Source organism: Taudactylus pleione, unplaced genomic scaffold (assembly GCF_031769625.1).
Source record: "Taudactylus pleione unplaced genomic scaffold, aTauple2 ptg000335l, whole genome shotgun sequence".
Classification (NCBI taxonomy): Eukaryota; Metazoa; Chordata; class Amphibia; order Anura; family Myobatrachidae; genus Taudactylus; species Taudactylus pleione.
This window is the reverse complement of record NW_028284736.1, coordinates 1,346,346-1,365,575: the sequence shown is the minus strand read 5'-3', so window position 1 is coordinate 1,365,575 and position 19,230 is coordinate 1,346,346. Positions and strand designations below refer to the sequence as shown.

The window sequence follows — 19,230 nt, the reverse complement described above, 5'->3', positions numbered from 1 at the left end:
AAATTGCATGACTCATCCATCCGATAATGGGCCTGATTCGGCAAGGAACGCACGGATGCGGACGCACGCAATCGGCCGCTGCGATAATATACTAATGAATGCATATGCACGGCAATCGCAGCAGAATAAGCAGACGCCCAGCACTACATAATCCCACCCACGTCCCATTACTTGCGTCCTCTATACCTGGCAAGACCACGGAAACATCGGTAACATCGAGAACCATTGGACCCATACGCACAATAGTGGTTGACCTGCCCCCTCCCGCAGACATAGTGAGGCTTCCTGTGTGCAACTAGACCTCTGGCTGCATCTGCCTCCACAAGGGCTTAATTATGCACGCCCTTGAAACGCTGTCCAAAAGCACAGGCACGCCTACGCTTGCCCACCCTCCCGCCACTAACCACAAACGGCACTCCCTGTCAATCACTGTGCTCTGGGTCTGCGTTTCCCCTGCAAACACAGTTCCCATCACAATAGCTGGTTTGCGCACGTGCACTGCATACGCAATGTAAAATAATCGACCGATTGCGTGCATCCGTGCGTTCCTTGCTGAATCAGGCCCAATATCCTCTAATAATGAAATCTAACTCACCCGTTCTGAGTAAGAAAGGGATTCTGTCCATGAATACATTTGTGTTAGTGAATTTGCCATCACCCCTGCATGTGGTAAAGAATTCCACTGCTTAACTGCTGTTACAGTAAAGAATCCCTTCCCCAAAGTAGAAAAAGCTAGTGTTTCTAAGAAGGCTTCATAATTTACCACTTCCATTCCCTTTATTGTGGAGGTTGCCCCATCTGAACTCTCACAAGCACTCTGGCATACTGTATGCCAGTGGCAGGCAAACTCCAGCTGCTGTGGACTACATCTCCCAGCATGCCATTCCACAGTTTGCTGTTAGAGCATGCTATAACTGTGGCAGTGCATGCTGGGAAGTGTAGTTCCACAGCAGCTGGTGTACCACAGGTTGCCTGCCCCTGCTGTATGCATTTCTTACAGTGCAGCAAACATAGCTTAGTATCATCAGCAAATATGGTCGCTTACATTCTATACCATCTATAAGGTATTAACATAAACAAAGCCGTTTTCTAACCTGAGGTCTCCCATGTTGATATCCCTTCCTTTTATACAAAATATAAAAACAGTTTTACAGTTACGAATTTTCTAGCTGTTTCGTGGCCTACACCCACCCGTGGCTTTCTCCTTGTGGTTTCTTATCACCATAAAACATCGGCTCTGTATAATGTTAACTTTGTATTTCAGTAATGACTGTGTATAATGATCCTACTGTAGCATTAAAGAGCTAAAAATGGAAAGAGCCCAATATGAGTGAGGGAACATCCAGACTGTGTTTAATACACTTGGAGCTTTTCTGTATGATTTTCATTATACAGGTCAGAGCGCACCAAGAAGTGCAGCATTAACAAACAGGACTTGACTAAAATAGTGTCTGTGATTTTTGTGAAGTGGAAATGGTCTTGCACTCCTATGTCTCTCATTGTGATCCTCTGAAACCATCACGCTTCATAACCTATGCATAGAGGTTCCCAAAAGCGGTCCTCAAAGCTCCCCAGCAGTTCAGGTTTTATAGATATCCATGGTTGAGCACAGGTGACTTAATTAGTACCTCAGGCAATTTGATTTAACCCCCTGTGCTCAGCCATGGATATCTCTAAAACCCGAACTGTTGGGGTGCCTTGAAGAGCCACGCTTGGGAACCTCTGGCTATGCGCTTTAGCCGAAATCTAGGCAGATGTGCAAATTAAGGCCCAATGCGAAGATTGTACTGCTCGATTGTACTGCTTGACAGATATGTTGCGCTTCCCAAAACCACACGAAAAAGGTTGCATACACACACACAAGAAAAACAAAATCTCACACAGACATTTCTGCATGCCCAGGTGTCCCTGTCGCTAGGACAAAATGCAAACTTTTGAATGGAAAGTGGACTATTACATGAAGACTGACAAAATGGCTGACAGGAAATAGAGGGAATAAAGCTGGCTACACACTGACATTACACTGCAAGTCCAATCTGATCATGTTTGACATGTGGTGGCAACCAGCGCTTATTGGCAATGGAGGACACTCACAGAGCACTTTCAGGGAAGGCTTGTGAATAGTAGGCAGCAACAAAAGACGCTACACTATTGCTGCAGACGCGTCAAACAGACCCTCTCGGTGTGCCAGGTACTGGGCAACTCTGCTTGCGACATGACAAGCCTCTTTTTTTTGTATATTTTTCATCAATAAATGTGTCTTAGTCCCACATGTGATGTGACTAGGACGCATCAGCAGACTGTGCTGATTACTTTGATATCCGACACTTGCTCCGCATTGCGACGAAGATTCATTTTCGGATGAAAAAGACGCTTGGCGCAAGCAGAGTCGCACAGGAGTTGGCGGCTCACTCACTCTAGGCATCTTACGCCGCATGGTGTATTGAGACCAGGTTATGAGGACACATCTGTGGTTCATCGTCGACGCTCCTCGAGTGCAAGCCGTTATAGGGGCCACTGACACCAATTGATTCCAATCCCATGCCTATTTAAGTATTTTGATTTAGCAACAAATTACAATAGTAAAAGCTTCGGTATACCCCGGGGAGGGTTAGAGTTAGGCTAGGGGGAGGGAGGGTTAGGGTTAGGCACCCCCCTGGGAGACTTAGGTTTAGGCAGCGGGGAAGGGGGGATTAGGGTTAGGTACTTGGAGGGGAGGTTAGGGTTAGGCACCCATAAGGAGGGTTAGGGTTCGGGGGTTAGGTTAGTAAGTACTTACCAATCGACGATCGGGATTTCCAGCGCTGTCGGGCTTCCGCTGCAGGGAACTCTGCTTTTGTCGGCCAGGCACTGCCGGGAATCGAACTGATTCCAAAGCTTCATTTTATTTATTTTTTTTACACATAAAAAAAAAATAGCTCTAATTTTGTTGAGCTGAGCTTGCCTCTGTTAGTAACAGTTTTGTAGGAGCTAGGTAAAATGCTGAAACAACAATATAATAATAATACAATGATCTCTCAATATTCACACAAGCACAACGTTAAATAAAAACAGTGGAGTGCCTTTAGCACCCTCGCATTCAGAAATAAGATAAATTCAGATAATTGACACCCACCTGCTGACTATGTCTAATACAACAATGAAATCATCATATTTGAAGTTGGACATATCCGTTCCAAGAAGGTATGTTTTAACTTTGAGTTGAACATCCTAGAAAACAGCATGCAAAACATTTGTTAATTCCATGTAACATTGCAGACAATATATTGCTGGTCTACTGCCTGGCATGCATAATATGTTTGTGTTCTGTTTCCTAAAGAAAAGAACATTTATTTGACAAACTGTCTCTTTCTGTTGTCTATTCTGATGTCAATGTCAGACAATACTACACGAGGAAAATAGCAAACCACAGTCTGTAGTAAATTATTTTTCTTCCAGGCATTCAATGAAGCATACTGTAGTATAAGTAGAAAGTACGACAGAAAAATAAAGCAAGATGAAGAGATTTCCGAAAGCAGCAAGGAACTCCGTTAAATATGGCGTGTGAGCCAGTTTTTACGTTTTTCATCAACTCTTTGGCAACTGGGAACACGGGAAATCAGATGCGAAGTTGATTTTGTGAAATGCGGAGTGCAACGCTATAAAATCATACAAAAAGGCAGAAAATGGTATATTATCAATAAAAAAAAAGTTAATTGTTTCTGTCAAGTAGTTTCTAAATCTCTTACTGTAAATATAGCAACTTTAAAGCAAAAATCCTATGAAGATATCTATTTAAATAGATCATGGGGACAAAGTTATAAGAAGGATCTTAAAATGTACCTATACTACTTGGCTGCTATTAAATAGTTATAATTCTACAGCTTGTCATGGACTGCCATGGCAACCACAGACACATGGTACATGACTTAGTGAGCTGAGAGGCTTTGAAACTCCCCTGTGAGCTCTGTCTGCACTGTGACATCCTCTCCCCTCACATGAGACAGTAAGAGTCCATGACTGGCAGCTACACCCATTTCCCTCCAGAGAGATTTTGAAACAAGATATTGTAAATAATTTGTAAGGAGAAAGAAAAGAAAAATCAGATGCCTAAAAAAGTTTCAATAAAAACCTATGTGGGATTAAAAATGTGATAAGTTTAATTTATACAAGGCCAAAGCCAATGCTGAAATGACATCTAAATCGCAATGCGATGCGACTAGGACGAATCAGCAGACTGTGCTGATTAAGTTGATAAGTGCCACAATGTAGCGGCAGCAGATTTTTTTTATTCCAAGTTCCGTTGTGGTTCATATACAGACTCATAGGTCCTAGTCGCTTTGCTTTGCGACTTCGATGCATTTTCGGTCTCATGGTACCTGCCGGCTCACTCACGCCAATCAAGTTGGGCTTTTTGGCATTTTTGGGCTAGATGTATGCGGACAAATCTGTTGGTCGGTTTCGCCTTTAAATAAAATTGCAGTTTTAACTCTTGCAGCCAAGTCACCGAAACATTGTCAGACTATAGGGCTCGAACCGTTATTTGTCTGAACAACAATTCACGAGAACTTAGTCTATTATATCGTCACTGGTGGTTTGTGATTCAAAGGCTAAATTCTAATGAATACTCATCAAACACACAAAATGGCTGTCACCAATGTATACAGTCAATGTGTACACAGAAATGAAGACTGGTATTTAACCTAACCGTGTGTCATGTCTGTCAAAATTGCAAATACAGCTCAAAAAAGCTATACTGTTCAAGATTAACATTCTTCTCAACCAAGTGTCACCTAATAAAATACCTGTTAACATCTGTTCATTGCAAATACTTCAATAAATGGCTCTGAGAGTTCATCATTACCATGACTATCTGCTATTGTTTTACATGTAAAGATTCACCTCCACACACAGTAAAGCAATGCTTTTCACGGTCTAAAATCCTGAAAACCTCTCAGCAAGGGACAGCCTTATGTTCCACTTGTCTGATACAATCACAGTGGTGTAATTATGTCTTCTACTGCCCAAAAAGGTCACAAAGTGCACAATAATTTGTGCAAAGTTACTGTCTGTATAGCTGCTGAATCTCACATACAAACCTGTAGTGCAATGGATGATTTGTGCATAGTTACTGTCTGTATAGCTGCTGAATCTCACATACAAACCTCTAGTGCAATGGATGATTCATACGAAGTTATTGTCTGTATACTATAGCTGCTGAATCTTACATGCAAACCCGTAGTGCAGTGGATTATTCGTACAAAGTTACTGTATGTATAGCTGCTGAATCTTACATGCAAACCTGTAGTGCAATAGATGATTTTGCAAAGTTACTGTCTGTATAGCTGCTGAATCTTACATGCAAACCTGTAGTTCAGTGAATGATTTGTACAAAGTTACTGTCTATATAGCTGCTACACATTGGTTTTTATAATGAAACCTCCACTTGACAATGATGATGCTTTTTGGGGGGGTAATGAAATGCATAAAATGTGTAAGAATAATATAATAGCTCAACAACCATTTTGAAAAGCAGACTAACATCCCGCATCAAATCAGAGAAGCTATGTGTTTAATAATGCCAGGGTAGGTGCGTTCTTGGCATTAGGAAACCCCCCCATCTCTGAACTTCTTAATGGTTTCTATAGTAGTGTGATATTGTCTTGTCACCAGAAAATAACTACTAAGCAGACACATTTGGGGAAATCTCCTCTTCCAAAGGGTGTCCACGAGTGTGTAGATGCCAAGATGGGGTCCCACACCTACGTCTAGAGACTTTATCTAGTAAGAGGACATTTAGGTAAGCCCCTCCCCATTTTAACCATGCAGTGCTGAGGACAAGTCACACTCATTAGTAGTAGTGAAGGGGCAATGAGTAAAATTAAGACACATTTTACATTAGGATCATTATTCCACTGATAATATTTTTTCTAGCACAGTACTGCTCTCAAAAATCATATTTTGAACCTTGTTTTAAATAACCCTAATAAACCAGAACAAGACTTCTCTTGAAGATGCACTAAAAAAAAATATTTTTCTGTAGACTGTTGTATAAATTGACTTAAAATACCAGGTAAGTCACATTACACTTGTTAAGATTTTGCTTTTCCATGGTAAAATTCGTAACAGAAAACTTAAATAAGTTTAAATAAAAAATTAAATAAATAAGAAATGTAAATATTTCTTATTGATTTTGAAAAAGTGGGGGTTAGATATGTATTAAATCAGCGCATTATATTTAGGGAACTGCTACTGGTTTTATAGAACTGTAACCAACATAACACACTATTAGTACACAATAAATATCCCTGTCAAACTTATATTTGGCCCCAGTTATAAATTCAGATCTTTTAACTACTGTAAATGTAAATCAAAGCTATATTATTTATTCAGTCAATGATTGATCCATTATAAAACTGACACATAAGTAATTATTAGCATGCTGATCCAGACTAAAATACATTCATCTAAGTTTTATAAAATATCTAAAAACTAACCCGAAAGTGCATGTAAATAGGTTCCTTTCATTGTGACGGCTGGATGTGAGTAGGACAATGGTGCACTGTTCACCCATGATAATTATTTTACCTTAAAATGTGCTATTCATTAAAAGCTATGGAAGAGCATGTAAATATTTTCTGAAACATTAAGTATTTCTCATATAAAAGAAAATTTCAAATCAACAATTTGCAGATTGTTCAAAAAAGTCAATACATAATGTCTCTCCAAGGAGGTTATATAGTACTGTATATTAACTCAAATGTAACATCTTTGTGTCTTTAGTGATTACAGAACTGAATCTTACTGTGTAACTAATTAATTCATTTGTTACTTCTTCAGGAATTAATTCAAAAGAAAGAGTCAGAAAGTGGATAGAAAAGTTGAATGTATAATTCTTATTTTATGGTGTTGTCCAAATCAATGTGTTTCCTTTTCAGAGTATCCAAAACTATTATGTTAGAATGCTGCAAAATATGTATACAAATAAACTCCATAAGAAATTGTACTTTAGGGGATGAATCTTTTAAAAAAGTACACGAAAAGGAAGACACTACAGTTATTAAATGTTTATGAATTTGACCAGTGTAATAAAGATTATAACATATGTTATGTAACAAATAGTGGAATGTATCAAATAATGTAACATACGTAACTAAAATATGAGATATGGTAAGAACTTACCCTTGTTATCTCTATTTCTACGAAGTCCATAGGGTTCCACAGGATACCTTGGGTATAGGTGTGACGTCAGTCATCGGGCACCATAGAGTTAAGCTTTCAGCCTCCCAGGATGCACTAGGGTCCCCCTCCTATACCCCGCCCCCGAGCCAAGGCACCTCAGTTAGTTACCAAGCCATAGGCCGGAGGAGGAGAAAGAAGACAGAGAAAAAAAGATCTGGACACACACAAGAATCACATTCTCACCAGAGGGAGACGGAAAAACCGGTGACCAGAGCAAAGCCCATCTGCAGCACAGGTGCGACAGGGCGGGAGTCCTGTGGAACCCTATGGACTTCGTAGAAATAGAGATAACAAGGGTAAGTTCTTACCATATCTCATATTTTCTACTTCAGGGTCCATAGGGTATCCACAGGATACATTGGGGATGTCCCAAAGCAGTATCCTTTAAGGGTGGGGACGCTCCTGTGCAGAAAGGAGAAACCGCCGCCCGAAGGAAGCATCCTGAGAGGTGAAGGTGTCAAACCTGTAATACCTCACGAAGGTATGGACAGAGGACCACGTAGCAGCCTTGCAGATCTGGACTGCAGAGGCACCACGTCGAGCTGCCCACGAAGGACCCACAGACCTAGTGGAATGAGCCTTCACAGAAGGAGGAACCGGCAGGCCTTCATGAAGATAAGCTTCAGAAATAGCCATACGGATCCAGGCTGCCAAAGTTTGCTTTGAAGCAGGCCAACCCTTTTTACGGAAGCCATAGAGGACAAACAAGGCTCGCACAACATCCAAAGAGGCCTCACCCACGGAAAGACAAGGTGAGTTAAAGGCCGGAACAACGATTTCCTCGTTAACATGAAACTGGGAAACAACTTTGGGAAGAAACTCGGGCCGAGTGCGGAGCACTGCCCTGTTCCCATGAAAAACCAAGAAAGGGGGTCTACAAGAAAGAGCCCCTAATCCAGAAACACGTCTGGCCAAAGCAATAGCCAGAAGGAAAACAGTCTTAGCTGTTAGCCATTTAAGATGCACTGAGCCCAGTGGTTCAAACGGCGGTCCCTGGAGAGCCCTCAGGACCACAGCCAAATCCCAAGGCGCCACAGGTGGAACAAAGGGCGGCTGAATGCGGAGAACACCTTGCATAAAGGTACGCACATCCGGGATTGTAGCAATCCTACGGTGAAACCAGACAGACAGGGCCGAAACCTGTACCTTCAACGAAGCAAGGCGAAGCCCATGATCTAGTCTCGCTTGTAGGAAGGCGAGTATCCGAGACAGACGAAACTCCCGCGGTGCATAACCTCTCGGTCGACACCACTGGAAGAACGTATGCCACACGCGATGGTATATCCTCGCGGAAGACAGTTTCCGAGCTCGTAACATGGTACGCACTACAGAACTGGAAAAACCCCTGGACCTCAGCATGGCTGTCTCAACAGCCACGCCGTCAAAGACAGCCGAGTCAGGTCCGGGTGAAGACAAGGACCCTGTGACAGAAGGTCCGGTCGTAGCGGCAACCGCAGAGGACTGTCCACGGACAGACCCTGAAGGTCTGAGAACCAGTGCCGTCTGGGCCATGCGGGAGCTATCAACAGGAGCGTCCCTCCTTCCTGTTTGAATTTCCGGATTACCCGTGGAAGAAGGGAGACCGGAGGGAACAGGTATGCGAACCGGAACGTCCACCGGACGGACAGAGCATCCACCAGAGACGCCCCCCCTTTGTCTCTTGTGCAAGACCCGTACACCGGCAACTTGTTGTTGTGCCGGGACGCCATGAGGTCGATCTCTGGAAGACCCCATCTGTCCACCAGCAGTTGAAAAACGTCCGGGTGCAGGGACCATTCCCCCGGATGAACGTCCTGGCGACTTAGAAAGTCCGCCTCCCAATTTAGCACTCCTGGAATGAAGACCGCTGATATGGCCGGAAGATTGCGCTCCGCCCATACCAGGATCCGAGAGACCTCCACGAGAGCCGCCCGACTTCGGGTTCCTCCTTGTCTGTTTATGTAGGCCACGGTGGTAGCGTTGTCCGACAGGACCTGTACCGGACGACCCTGGAGAACCCGATGTGCCTGCTGGAGAGCATTGAAGACCGCACGGAGTTCCAAGATATTGATTGGAAGCTCCGCTTCTGTCGGCGTCCACCTGCCCTGGAACAAGTGTGGACCCGAAACTGCTCCCCAGCCCCGAAGACTGGCGTCAGTTGTCAACAGGACCCAATTTGGAACCCAGAACGGACGTCCCTTGCATGAGATGGGTCGTCTGTAACCACCAGGCAAGGGACAGGCGAACCTCCGGGGTGAGCACAATCGTCTGGGACTTCAGAGACTGAGGCAGCCTGTTCCACTTGGACAGGATCAGGTGCTGCAGAGGTCTGGAGTGTAGAGACACCCGGCGGCTGTGCAGACAACTGCGCACCCTCGACTGTAAAGCAGAGATCTTTTCCGCCGTCACGAAGATCCTTTGCTGTTCCGAGTCCAATAAGGCTCCGAGGTGCAGAATCCGCCGAGACGGGATTAGAGTGGACTTCTGCCAGTTGATTAGCCAGCCGTGCCGTTGCAGTAGCGCAATGGTCAGGTCCAAGTGGCGTAGAAGGAGCTCTGGAGATCCCGCCACCAATAAAAGGTCGTCCAAGTACGGCAACATGCGGACTCCCTGCAGCTGCAGAGAAGCCGCCATGACCGCCATCACCTTGGTGAACACACGTGGTGCTGTCGCCAGGCCAAAAGGTAACGCCCGAAACTGGAAGTGGTCGCTGCGGATTGCAAACCTGAGGAACTGTTGATGGCGCAAAAGAATAGGGACATGCAGGTAAGCGTCCTGTATGTCCAATGACACCATGTAGTCCCCAGGTTCCAGCGCCAGAATGATGGACCGTAGGGTCTCCATCCGAAACTTCGGTACCCGCAAAGACTTGTTGAGAGCTTTGAGGTTGAGAATCGGACGATACGACCCATTGGGTTTCTGTACCAAAAAAAGATTTGAATAGAAACCCAGGCCCCTCTGGGAGAATGGAACAGGCACTATAACTCCAGCCTGGAGCATAGTGTGCAATACCTTCTGCAGCTCCGTAGCCTTGTTCCGGTCTGATGGTAGACCCGTGGTGAAGAATCGAGCCGGGGGTTTGTGCCGGAAAGAGAGGGCGTACCCGTGGGAGACCACCTCGAGAACCCAAGTGTCTGTCGTAGTGACCGACCAACACTGGGCGAACTGCAGCAGGCGGCCTCCCACTTTGGGATCCCCCAAAGGGAGGCCCGTACCGTCAGGCCGCAGGCTTGTCATCTGGCTTAGGGGCCGGACGTCTGGTAATCCATACCTGCTTCCGGGGCTTGGCCGATTTCTTAGGGCCAGCCTGTCGAGGAAAAGACTGTGGTTTGGACGTGCCCTGGGCCCTATAAGACCGAAAGGACGATGGTCCAGAACCAGAAGGAGCAGCGGCCGACGGGAGACAAGCCGATTTGGCTGCCGCCAGCGTGGCCACAATCTTGTCCAGATCCGGACCGAAGAGAACTTCTCCGGTAAATGGCAACGCCTCCAAACCCTTTTTGGAATCTGCGTCCGCCTTCCAGGATCGCAGCCACAAGGTGCGACGAGCAGCCACTGCTGCTGAAGAAATTCTAGACACCAGAGTACTAATTTCTAAGCCGCCTCGTTGATATAAGTGGCCGAATCACGGAGATTACCAATCAACTCCGCCTGTTCGGCCGGACAGTCGGAATCAAAAGACGCCTCTAATGAATCCGCCCAGCGCTCCATCGCTCTGGCAACCCAGCAAATGGCCATAGCCGGCCGTGCTGCCCCCCCCCCGCAAGGGAATAAGCGGACTTCAGGCAGATCTCCACCTTGCGGTCCGTAGCATCCTTAAGGGAGGACATGGATGGCATTGGCAATGTGGCACTACAGACAAGACGGGTCACGTGAGAATCCACCTGTGGAGAGGATTCCCACTTTGCAAAATAATTATCCGCAAACGGATAAGCCACTGCCAGGCGCCTCTGCGGCTGGTATCTTTTGCCAGGCTGTTTCCACGCCTCCTCTAAATGGTCCACTAACTGACCCGAAAGAGGAAAGACTGTGGCATCGCCCTTCACATCTTTAAAAAAGGCATACTTGGATTTAGCTGCTGGGGGAACTTCGTCCTCAATCACCAAGGCTGTGCGGACTGCCCGAATAAGTCCAGGAATATATACCTTGGACTTAGCGTCAGCGTCCTTAGTATGGAGAGGTTCCTGATCGTAAGGATCCAGAATCTCCCCATCATCAGACGTCCCCTCGTCATCCTCATAAGGAGCCGACAGAGACGCCACCGGCCGTTTATGTGGCCGCATCACAGACTCCCCTTGCAACACATCCGACAAGTGCTGTACAGAACTCGTCAGGGAGTTAACCCACGCCGGCTCCTGAGAAACCGGGAGCAGGGAAATAGGGAGACTGTGGGGTACCACCAATTGTCTTGGAAAACCCTGCATGGGTGACGACACCACTGACTGCTGGGACAAACCCATCGGCGTAAATGCGGGCTGCGGAGCTAACTGGCCCACTAAGGTTGTAAGCGCCTGAGCGAAACAAGCCCAGGGCGGCTCCTGTACCGGTGCTGTAACCGTAATAGGCCGCGCCATAGACAAACACTGCCGGCAGAGGCCCTCCGCGCTACCCTCCCCCTCCGCTAACGGTACTTTACACGTAGTACACTGTAGCCGGAGAGGAAAATCACTTTCAGACATGATGGCACCAAGTATGTGACCCCTCTCCCCAATTATATATTAAATAGGCGAGAGACCACCCTGCAGCACCACACCGCAAGGGCTTAGCAGAAAGGACAGGGACAGTAATAAAGCTGACAGTTAGAAGAAAAGTTACAGGCAGCAGCGCTAGCACAGTCACATACAATGCAAAGAAAAATCAATTCCTGCACTAACAGCGCTGATCACTCAACTACGCAGACACAGGGCCTGGTAGGACACAGCGCAGCATACACAGACCTGACCCAAATCGGAGGAGAGGTATGCGGGGGGACCCAGACCACGATGCTTCCGTCCAGTGCTTCCAGCAGCGTTCACCATGCGTTGGAAAGATGGCCGCCGAGGAGCAGAGAGGAGGCTGGCCTGGGGGAGGAGCGCTGCTACAGGACCAGTCGGCAGTGTGCAGAAAGGGCTGTGTGCAGAGGGGGAGGCGCCGGCTGTGAGACAGGGAAGGCGCGCTCCCCTGGCATGCATTTAACCCCCGGGACGCCGCAGCGCTACCGCTCTGCTGCGGTCCGCTGTCCCAGGGGGTAGTGGAAGCGCAGGATCATACCTGGCTCCACGCTGCAGCCAGTCCCCAGGGAGCCCCCTGCCTGGGGACTCTGGACCATGTAACAGCGGGGACCCACCGCGGGACCCCGCTGCTTACCTGCTGTCCCCCTTGAATCCGGCCATGGTCCGGAACATCTGGGGTCAACGCTAGCTGTAACCCCAGATGCTCACCAGCATCCCCGGATCGGTACCGGCATTCTGGTACCGGCGAGGGTGTAGGGAAGACAGCATGGACGTCAGGACTGACTGTCCATGCTGTTCATCCAGATGTGCAGCCACAGCTGCATGAAGAAAAAGCTTCAGGGGCTCTTCTGCCCCCACTCCAACAGGTGCACCCGACTCCGGCCGGGCACCAAACGAAACTGAGGTGCCTTGGCTCGGGGGCGGGGTATAGGAGGGGGACCCTAGTGCATCCTGGGAGGCTGAAAGCTTAACTCTATGGTGCCCGAAGACTGACGTCACACCTATACCCAAGGTATCCTGTGGATACCCTATGGACCCTGAAGTAGAAATAATGAATTAAATCAGTCAACGAAAAGGACTATCTGCAGAGCTAGGACAATTTTTTGTAACATGCGTAACAGCGTCTTTATACAACATTTCAATAATCTGTTACAGCAATTACTATAAAGGATTAATGTACTGCGCACAGTACATTCAGTGACAAATAATAAATGACAAATTTATTTTTATAGTGTGATGATATGGTTTTCTACCTAAATGTACAGTAGCCTGGATGTTACATACATAACTATGGAATGACTCGCTATCCAAATAAAGGACCCAACACTAAATGAGCCTGTGGAAATCAATTTTGTGAAAATCAAATTTGAAGGATGATGGCAGCAGACGGGACCCAGCAACATATTCTGTACACAGTGACCTTCCCGCCACACTAATAGATCACAATGACTCCAAAAGGAATCCAGTTCAAGGTGCCAAACATCTGGATCTCATCTAATTCTTTCTCTATGTGTGTATGGGTCACGAATCTGGGCGAACGCACCAACTGGCAAGATCGTACCGTGTTTGGCCAGTTTAAGCAACATTATAGTTTGTATTTATGAATCATTAGAGGAGAAATGCACTGAACAGTCTTTGATGTGACATCCCAGTGCCACATTGGTAAAACGCAAAGTGTGATGGCGTATTACCTCCCTGCTTCATCACAAGACAGAAAAACCTGTACCGAACATCTTAGCCAGTACTCTAAAGGAGTAGGAGTCAATTATGAAAATCAGCAAAACATATGTAAATTATTTTGTTATATCCAAAAGCATTAACATTAAATATATAAAAATATATACATGAATACAAAAGAGTTGTATAATACACACACACATACATACACACACACATATATATATATATATATATATATATATATATATATATACACACACATACAAACTGTAAGGACGGGGGCAGTTCAACCAAATGTGGTTGCCCCATATATGCTGTACTGCAACAGTGGCACTATTATTATTATCATTTTTTGTTTCGCTATCACATCTAGATATAGAGTTGCCAGAATGGGTGGCTGTTTCGTTATTAATGCAAGCTTGGCATTGTACTGTTAGTGCAAAGCGGAAATATATCATTTTTTTATTTCAAAAATAAAATTTATGTACCTTGTATTTGTTCAGCTACTGTGTGCTACACCATTTAAAATCATAACAATAATAGTAATTATAATAATACTAAGCTAGCAAAAACAGAAAACAAACAAAAGTCGTGTTTGCATAGAACGTATGAATGGTAAACACAACTGAAGGTAAACAACCTGCCATATGCGTGTTAATCCATGTTCCAGTTTCTTTTTGATGTAACTCCGATCAAAATTATTCTCTTCAGTCCCAGACACATTATTACTATCTGAAACAAGAAATAGAAAAGATACATTGTTATTTTAGCAGCATCTTGTACATTAAAATGTTGCTAACACTCTCCCCTAATAATACACCCCCTTGATGTTTGTCTTAATGCTGAAAGCAAAACCAAAACTTTGACACCGGGACTGCCAACCACAGATGTGGCAGGAATGGGGTGCAGTGCCTAGGTAATAGAGGTAAGCAGGGCAACGCATCTATTCCAATGTTTTCACCTTCAGACAACTTGAATGTACGGCTTTGTACATGCCTTACTTATTTGTGTATTTTCTTTTTATGCACTTCCGCAAAGCCTACAGTATATTGGGGAGATATATCAAATCTTGGTACACACTGACAGATATATTGGCCGATGAATTGATCGGCCAATATATCTGGTGCGCGTCGGCCAGTGTGTACCAGCGAGATATGTCTGTGAACGACGTTTGTGCTGCACAGCCAATGCCCAATATGTCTGCAGATATATCTGTCCATCGGCAAGTGTGTACTGGTGATCAGCAGATCGCTGTACACATGCAGCAGCAGCTATGGGGAGGGGGAGGACCCGCGGCTGCCTGGAAGATGATGGTGTAAATGAACGACCATCATCTACAGATATATCTGCTAGGGGAGTACCCACCTTAATTGGAGAAGTTGCCCATACCAGCCAATCAGCTTCTAACTGTTATTTTACAGGCTGTGAAAAATGACAGACACTGATAGGTTGCTATAAGCAACATCTTCACTTTATCTCTCTCCAAGATTTGATACATTTCCCCCTATTTTCGTTGCTTTGGATATATCCTGACACAGCTTGTCTGCAACAAAACAGCTCGCCGTAGCAGTGGCATCCAGAGGTGACACCAAGGTGCAGACTCCCCCTCAGTGACTGGAGCCGGGTGCTGCACTGAAGGACTCAGCTCCTGACACTGATCTATATCAGACAGCCTCATACTAATCACATATATAGTCCTGTGCTCAGCATACCAGCTCTATGTACACAACCTATATATATCCATCACACAGCTATATATCAAACAGCCTCATACTAACCACATATATAGTCCTGTGCTCAGGATACCAGCGCTATGTACACCACCTATATATATATCCATCACACAGCTATATATCCAACAGCCTCATACTAATCACATATCTAGTCCTGTGCCCAGCATACCAGCTCTATGTACACCACCTATATATATATCCATCACACAGCTATATATCCAACAGCCTCATACTAATCACATATATAGTCCTGTGCTCAGTATACCAGCGCTATGTACACCACCTATATATATATATCCATCACACAGCTATATATCCAACAGCCTCATACTAACCACATATATAGTCCTGTGCCCAGCATACCAGCTCTATGTACACCACCTATATATATATCCATCACACAGCTATATATCCAACAGCCTAATTCCAACCACATATATAGTCCTGTGCCCAGCATACCAGCTCTATGTACCCCACATAAGCCCTGTGCCCAGCATACCAGCTCTATGTACACCACATAAGCCCTGTGCCCAGCATACCAACCCTATGTACACCACATAAGCCCTGTGCCCAGCATAGCAGCTATTTGTGTACCACTTATAGATATATCCATTATATACAGCATTATATCCAGCAGCCTCATCCCAACCACATTTTGCCCTGTGCCCAGCAAAACTGTCCCCTGCATAGTGCATATACAGCAGCCTCATGACTATCACATGGTGCCAGCATAACCACCTACTGCCCCACATATTGCACTGTGTCCAGATTAATGACCCCCTGCTCACCACTGTCCCTTGAGCAACATAACAGGTCTTCACCAACCATAACAGCCGCATGTCCATCAGCTGTAAAACCAGACTTACAGCGTCATTCCCACCACTCACACTATTACGCCTACACCCAGCAGAACAGCCTGTACGGCCACCAGGTTCCACGTCACCATATACACTTGTGTGCATGAATTAATTGCAATAAATATGCTTTGTACATTTGTGTACAGTATATGGAATTTAACTTTGCATTTTATTTGCAGACATCCCACATATACAATTTTAAGCACAAAAAGCCACTAATTCGCAGCTATTAAGGTACTTGTTTAACTTTTCTCTGAAAGACTGCATACAAAAGAAGTTACAGCTGCATTAATCATGGCTATCATTACTTCAAACCCATTCTAATTAACATTCTTTGAAAACAAAATGGTAATGTGGGAGTGCAAAGCGTGTGACCTCTTGTCTAGATCGTACAGTGAATAAACTCTGAGGTGCTATCTGCAAGTCAATGAGGATATTAGAACTAGCAGGTAGTTTAGACTTCCTCCGCCATGTCCCCGAATGGCCTCAGCAGGCCAGCAGCTAATGATCTTGCGTTCCGAGCCCAGGTCTCCTCATGCTCTTATGGCAACTAATGCTGCGACCTCCAGGAGATCGGATCATTGACCAGTTTGGCCTCATGGTCGGCCAAAGTGCACTGAGGGTTGTACGAGTTCCCAAGCTGAACATTTGGATCACAAAACCAGGCAAAGAGCACCTACAGTACACTTCCACGTCAAAGGCTAGCCTAAATATATGCAACAATGCTCATTATTCTGATTTTGCACCATGCCCCATCCAAAAAAAGAGATAGTTTGTGCATACAATAATTTGAAAGTCACAGTATAAATTTCAGTATTTTCTTTCTAAACTACCAGACAGAATTACTATTCGGTTAGTAGCAGGACCATCTCCAGATATTTTAGGGAAGATGGTAAATGTGCAGAAGATAGCAGAGTAAATGTGCAGAAGAGTCTTTATTATCATCTGAAACATCAGAAATCACTTCATCAAAGATGGCGCTGTCGGCAGGAACCTGCTGCACAGTACACTGTGGAGTCTGTTCTGCAAGCAAGGTGTACAGTGGAAGGGGGGGGGGGGCACTTGATCTAGGGACCCATGCAGACTGCATACCCTGCCCTCATTAGAGGTAGGTCACTCATCTCATGAAATACTCTGGACGTAGTAGACAAAGCACAAAACCAAAGAAGAAAGAGTTGGGTTGATTCTGGCCTAGATAAATGATCATGTAATTTAAATGAATGTACATAAACCATCAATATTATGAAGGTATTTGGCACACAAACGTATACTACCCATCCCTTGCGGAATGATGGTGGTGCTCCCAGACTCATGTATGATCTACATGTAGTACAACAAACTAGGGAAAGTAGACTCTTGGGTGAGGCACACCTTATAATAGTATATATATAAATATAACCTTTATTGGAATAAATATTAAAAATGGTTATCTATTTTCCAAGTAAATAAAAAAAAAAAAATAGAATAAAATGTAATAAAACCAGTCCTGTGATGCCAGTTACAAATGAACCCAGATTTGTAGACAGGGAACTGTCCTCCAATCGTAATATGTATTTATACTGGAAAATCGGACAAATAAGGAGAAGTATCTTAGCAATCAAGAGAGAACATATTGTACCAGTTGTCACCCTAATTAGGTTGATTATTCTGATTGCTATCACGCCCCTAGTATCTCACATTTTCTTACCATATGATAGAATAGGAATAGTTTTTTGAATAAGAGATATACACATAAATGTCTGTTTTATGTGATGCATAAAAGAAGCACCAATAACCAAAGATCATTTCATATTAATACATTCTAAAGTGATCACAGCCTAACATACATTACTATATCTCCTGAATTGTTCATGTAATAGTTGTATAGGTTTTCGGCTAATGTTATTTGCTTTAAGCGTGATGATCTCTAATCACTTTCAAACGTGTGAGCACAATGTGTACTTTCTTATTGCAGATATTACAACTTTTGTAGCATTCTTATCGCAGTGTATTGCAGGCAATTCATTCACAGCAGCAATGTAGCAGTTAATTCATAAAAGATATACAGTTGCAATTGTAACAGTCAGTTTATGGCTAAATAACCATACTGTTACATAAAACTGTGCAACAAAATATAAATTGTACATCACAGGGGGTGGGGTGTGGTATAAAAAATAGACAGTGTATAAATAGACAGTCAATATGGTAGATCGACACAAGATGGTCGACAGGCAATAGGTCAACAGGGTCGGAATGTAATCAGCGCCAAATGGTTGACAGTTAAAAGGTCGGCATGGCCTAAGGTCGACGGGGTCAAAAGGTCAACATAGTCAAAAGGTTGTCGTAAATAGTTGACTCCGAAAAGGTAAAAACATTTTTTTTTTAACCCTAATCCTCCTCCTAGCGCCTAACCCTAACCCTCCCCCTGGTGCCTAACCCTAACCCTCCCCCTGGTGCCTAACCCTATCTCTCCTCTCTAGCACCTAACCCTCCCTTTCCGCAGCCTAACCCTAACCTTCCATAGCCTAACCCTCATCCTAACCCTAAAAATCATGAAAAAAACCATGTGTCGATCTTTTGAACCTATCAACCTTTAACTGACGACCAGTCTGGTGTCGACCTATAGGCTGTATATCTAGACACTGTAGATTTTCCATCCGGATACCAGCACATGAAGTTCTAAAACTGAGAGAGAATAGAAAATGAATCAGAGTCATATTCTCTCTGCTTCTACTACTTCCCTGTGTGTTATAAGCAGTGAACAAGGGAGAGAGAGCACAGGGGGATATCAGAACTCTGACAGAAAAATACTGTATAAAACATGTGGTTAGATCTGCTGTTGAGAAAGAAAACCTCTTTTTCTCCACTGATGGGATTGCCCAGCGCAGTGGCAAGAAAACTGGGGAGAGTCCTCCCAGAAATGAGAATGAATACATATGACAGTGTGTTATATTTGAAACCTTATGCTTTATGTACTCAGTTAAAGTAACAATTGCAATACTGATGAGTGTCCGTCTATAATGTACTCTAAATCAAAGATCGATATCTATGCTCAATGCCACAAAAAAT

At 44.6% G+C, this 19,230-nt stretch overlaps 1 protein-coding gene across 2 annotated transcripts in view; it reads right to left on the bottom strand.

The window, feature by feature from the left end:
• Positions 1–19,230, bottom strand: part of VPS50 (VPS50 subunit of EARP/GARPII complex) — a 259,035-nt gene that overhangs the window by 5,866 nt on the left and 233,939 nt on the right. For both annotated transcript variants that reach the window (XM_088443849.1, XM_088443850.1), the window contains 2 exons: positions 14,233–14,324; positions 3,116–3,210 (listed from right to left, as the gene is read on the bottom strand). In XM_088443849.1, coding sequence (XP_088299975.1) covers positions 3,116–3,210; positions 14,233–14,324 — 187 coding nt within the window. The remainder of the gene's footprint in view (positions 1–3,115; positions 3,211–14,232; positions 14,325–19,230) is intronic.